At 43.2% G+C, this 5,280-nt stretch overlaps 1 protein-coding gene across 1 annotated transcript in view; it reads left to right on the top strand.

Moving 5' to 3' along the window:
* LOC107301089 (amyloid-beta A4 protein-like) overlaps positions 1 to 3,592 on the top strand; it is a gene marked incomplete at both ends in the record, with an annotated part of 7,311 nt that extends 3,719 nt beyond the window's left edge. The window contains 3 exons of the mRNA XM_015830356.1: positions 908 to 1,020; positions 2,765 to 2,943; positions 3,498 to 3,592. Of these exons, the coding sequence (XP_015685842.1) occupies positions 908 to 1,020; positions 2,765 to 2,943; positions 3,498 to 3,592 (387 nt within the window). The remainder of the gene's footprint in view (positions 1 to 907; positions 1,021 to 2,764; positions 2,944 to 3,497) is intronic.
* Positions 3,593 to 5,280: the final 1,688 nt, after the last annotated feature.

Raw genomic sequence — 5,280 nt, 5'->3', positions numbered from 1 at the left:
CGCAACTGGTAAATCAGGCGCACCTGATAAAACGCCCCCCTGGTCACGGCCGACAAATGATCTTCCAGTGTCAGCCGTGGATCCAGGAGGACTCCCAGATTGCGCGCCCTCTCTGAGGGGGCCAAGGATTCGCCCCCTATAGACAGCGATGGAACCAACTGACTATGCCGGGGCGCCGGCAGCCACAGCCACTCGGTCTGTGGCTGTAATTAACTTATCCCTGTAATTAACTCAGAATATATCTTGCAATTCTTGGAGTTTTCCAAACTTGGAGTTGCAGATAATTTTTTACCTTATTACTTTTCCAGGCAGAAATTTTTTACAGAAATGAGATCTATTGCTTGTCCAGAGAGATAAATCTTTCATTTTTGCCTGCTTTGCACATGCTTTGATGGCAATCTTGTCTTTTGTCAAATTAAACTTTCGTCCATCCTGATGAACCTTTGGCAAATTAATACCTTCCGTGCTTGTCAGATTTCAGATCCCATAATTCCAGGCCATTTTGATTGGGTATTATGGGAGTTAGTCACGATCAGACCAAATCTGATCTACCTCGAGGAAAATTTGAGGACAAACTTTCATGCCTTCTAAACTGGTGTAGTGTTGTTAAGCTACTTTTCTCTGTGTGAAGAATCAAAGTGGTGGAGCAGTGGAACGTGAAGATTTCCTGATCTTAAACTATTGGATCCTAGATCCCATCATCCCGAGTTAGCATGGTCAAGGTTGCTGAGAGTTGTAATCAATAAAAACCCTCCATTAGTGACCCAAAACATGGAAGAACAGAGGAATCATTATAATCTTAGTAATTGTAGCCTATCCTGCCAGGCATAGCTACAATAAATACCTCACCATTGCTCCTGTAATAAACCCTTGACACCAGTACCTACTTGCTGTTCTCTTCCCCCAGTGGGCGAGTTTGTGAGCGAAGCACTTCTTGTACCAGACAAGTGCAGATTCCTACACCAAGAGAAAATGGACTCCTGTGAGACCTACTTGTATTGGCATAGTGTGGCTAAAGAGGTGAGTTGCTGTGGGCTTCTTATCAAGTGCATTCCAGCATTTCCACTTGAGTCCATGGAAGTTAAAAGGGCTGGCAAGGATTTGAAGAGATAAAGAGATTTTTATCAAGACCATACTGAATTGTTGAGCCCTTCCTCCAAACAGGGTTGATAAGGGATTGCTTCTTTGCCTTCTTATTAAAGTCTCTAGGAAAATGTCATCATGGGATAAGCAGTCTAGGAGAAACCACATTGAACATTAGCCAGACAGTGGGAACGTCTGAAAACATTGGTTTGATGGTGATCTTGTTCTTTTAAAAGAGAAAGTTGGACAGATGTGGTGAAATACTCAAACTTCACATGTCTTAAGGTTTATAGCAGTGAGTAAGACCAGGATTTAAAGACCATGGGAAGCCCCAGGCTGTTCCTCTCCTGTACTAGCAGCTCCAGAGGAATATGTAAGGTATCCCATGCAATGGAAAAAACAAATAGTGTAAGTGTCTTTATTTCACCAAATGCTTATAGAATGCTGGATTATTATGAAACAAGCTTTTTAAGCTTTATTTGCTCTTTTTTAATGTAGAACACATCCAAGTTGGGGTTTGTGAGCTGGTTGCATTCTGACATAGAGCTAAACTTTGACTTGGTGCTGTGGCTGTGCCAATTCATGATCTCTATGCGTAAATGTGTACAACTCCATTTTCAGCGTGGACAAACTCAAATGAAAGGCCAATTTGGGTTATCACACATAACTTCATTAACCATGATTATGAAGCCAAAGTGAACTTCATGAGGGTGTTTCTGCTTTTCCCCAATTTCATGTTTCTCCATGCCTGTAGTATTTTTCTGGCCTGTTGACTAGCATGAACCCAGAATTCCACATTTCAGGTATAATGGAAAACTCTGGCATAATATGTTAAGATCCTTGCATCAAAACTGCTTTTTGAAGGAAAGGACACATGAAGATGCAATGGCTGTTCCTAATGGTTGTCTGAATCAAGCCCTCTCCTAAATTAGTGTTCACCCAGATCAAATCATTTTTAGTTGTGGTTAAACATAGCTATGATGATTACCTAATCCAAGCCAGTTTTGTAATGGTATGTTGGAAAGACCTTGGGAGAGCAGGCCCAGAGATGCTACTTAGGGAACAGCCAGATAAGAGACAGCATAGCCCACAGCTGCATAACAGGTAGATAAAGAGGCTCAGAAACCCTCTCTAGTTTTTCAGTCTGTAAAGGAGATGAGGGTAGGTGTGGCCTGGTGGCCTAGAGGTGGAGCTCTTGCCTCACAATCAGGAGGCTGTAAGTTCGATCCTAGGTAGTGGTAGATATTTCTCTCTTGGGGTGTATAGAGAAAATATCTGCTGCGAACTCTGTATAGGCGTCAGGAAGGGCATCCGGCCAGTAAATTCTCAACTTCATTCAGTCACCCCGATTCCACCCCGATGCAAGAGATTATAGGGGGAAAAACCAAGGAGATGGGAGTAGAATTGTATTTTCAGACATGAAAGATGCTGTTAATATAGCTTTACAGTAAAGTAGAATTAGCTCATATGGTCACGTTTCCAGTCTGGTCTACCTAGTAAGGCTGACAAGTTTTCAAAGCACACACAGTGTTGCTCACGTCAGTTATCTGAGTTCACATGATAAAACTCAACTGTATGGCCTAGGTTTACATGGCACTCTAGGCAGGTTCAAGGTGTTGTGTGAACCAGTCTCAGGGTGTTACATTGCAGCATTTTAACCTTGTTCATATCCACCTTTCAGGCCTGCAGTGGTGAACATCTTGAGCTACACAGCTATGGCATGTTACTACCTTGTGGAGCTGACCGTTTCCGAGGTGTGGAGTATGTGTGCTGCCCCTCACGCCCGCCAGCCATCAGGGTGGAACAGTCTACAGAGGCTCCCCCTGTGGTTGCCCATTTAAGGGAAGAAGCCCTGCGCAGGTGAGCCAATGGGTTGGGGCAGATCCAGCTGCTTAGGAAGGTGGTTAAGATCTACATTGAGATCCACAATTTATTTTTGCAAGGCTTATTTAATCTTGAATTTTTCTGGATCTGGATCTTAAAGGAAAATCTGCAAGGAAATGTTTAGATATATGTATGTATGTATGTATGTATGCATATACAATTTATCTATTAGTGCAAAATTGAAGACACTGCTCCTACAGGTATTATATAGTTGAAAGGAATATTTGCCTTTTCTCATGGGGAAAAGTCTCTCTGGTTCCTTTGCCCTGCTCCTATAAATGCATCCTCTTGCTTGATGGATCTGTTTGAGATATTAACTTGATGGATTTTTTTTTCTTCAGCAATAAAGTACCAACAGGACGTATTCCAACAGAGGAAGAAAGCTTGGAATTGGAGGAAGACAGGAATATGGATGGAGAAGAGGAAGAGGAGGTAGAAGAAGAGGAAGAAGAGGAGGAGGAGGAAGAAGAAGAAGAGGAAGAGATTCCTGGAGAGAGTGTTCCTGACTCTAACCTCTTCCATGCTGCCAGGGATGACTATTTTGTGGAACCAGAATACTACGATGACAGCATCACTCAGACCACCATCACCACTACAACTCAGACCACAGAAGAAGATGTCAAAGGTAAGCAGTGGAGGGAAAGACCCATCTTAAGAGTCAACCTCATGGAGCACCTTCCAAATTCCATGTTCTTTCTTTCTCTTCCTTACTATCTCAACCTCCCAAGGGAGTGAGACCATATCAATGAAGAAAGAGAAGGTCAGCCTCTAATGCTTCTCTGGATGACCATACAGTTGGATTAAATGTGTAAACAGGGACAACATCACTTTCTAAAATCTTTTTGGCCTCTGAGAACCACAGAGGGCGTTGCTGGTGATTTCATGAAATCTCCAGATACACAAGGTAAACAAAAGGTTTGGCCTTTGAGGTTGTTTTGACGGATTTGAGGTTAATTTATCCTCAAATGTCTCCCTAAAACAAAAAGCTGGATGCTCTGGGACTGCGAAAGGGGCCCTGAGGGGGCAGGGCATCTAAAGGCCATAGGCAATGATGGTTACAAATCTGTGGTAGTCCTTGAGTTAACAGCCATTTATTTAGTGACCATTTGAAGGTACAACAGCACTGAAAAAAAGTGGCTTATGACCATTTTTCACACTTATGACCAGTGCAGCATCCCCATGGTCACCTGGTCAAAGGACTGAGGACTGGTATGAATTCATGATAGTTGTAGTGTCCCAGGATCATGTTATCACCTTTTCTGACCTTCTGACAAGCAAAGTCAATGGGAAAGCTAGATTCATTTAACGGCCCTGTGGCTAACTTAACAGCTGCAGTGATTTACTTAACAACTGTGGCAAGAAATGTCATAACACGTGGCAAAACTCACTGAACTGTCTTGCTTAGGAACAGAAATTTGGGGCTGCCTTGTGGCTGTAAGTAGAGGACAACCTGTGCATCTGGGGGGGGGAGAGAGAGAGACCACCATATGAAAACTGTTAATGATGAAAGAAGTCCTTTTTTTTTTTTTCTTCAAGGGCTTCTCAGAACTTTGAGCCAACGGCAGTCATGGTAAAATCAGTGCTCAAGGACAGATCAAAAGAGAGAAGGATATAGATTCTGCAAAATAGGGGCCTCTGGGGCACAGAAAGTAGAGAGGCAAGATGCAAGCTACTACTAGGTTGAGAAAGAAGGAAACACTCAGCTGTTCAGCTGCTTCTCTGAGTGCCCATCATCTCCTCCTCTTCACAATGGAGAGCCTGTTTTGGAGACAGCTCTAAACCTGGCTCTGCCTGACACTAGGGGGTAGAGGATGCTTAGCAGCAAAGCATCCTTTTGAGGGGGAAATGAAGGGGCTCATGTGCTTCCTTCTGTCCTGAACCAAATCACTGCAGGAGGCTGTGCCCAAACAGATTTGTATGCGTGGATGGTTTTAAATATTTGAGATAGGTGACTTCTGCAGGGTCAGGCCCTTTTAGCAGAGGAAGCAATTGGGTGTGCTTTGCATGCTTTGGAATGCAAATCCTTCGATGTCAGGCTGCTACAGGAATTGGGTCCAACGGGGAGAGTAATTGAATAGTTATTATATTCCAGGAAGAGTAGTGATTGGAGTTGAATTTCTGAGCAAGGGAGAATCCTATGGCAATTAAGAATTTACACACTGAGCCAGATCTCAAATCTTTCACGAACTCTTGCAGTGCTACCCTCTCTTAAGGAGAAATTGGATTGTCTCTTATACCTAGTCCTCATCATGTCTGTTAATAATGGATGAGTGTTTACATTCTCTGCATTCCTATGCCCCCCCCCTTTTAGAT

Source organism: Protobothrops mucrosquamatus, unplaced genomic scaffold (assembly GCF_001527695.2).
Source record: "Protobothrops mucrosquamatus isolate PMUCROS unplaced genomic scaffold, P.Mucros_1.0 scaffold9965, whole genome shotgun sequence".
Classification (NCBI taxonomy): domain Eukaryota; kingdom Metazoa; phylum Chordata; class Lepidosauria; order Squamata; family Viperidae; genus Protobothrops; species Protobothrops mucrosquamatus.
This window is presented reverse-complemented; position numbering and strand designations above follow the sequence as displayed.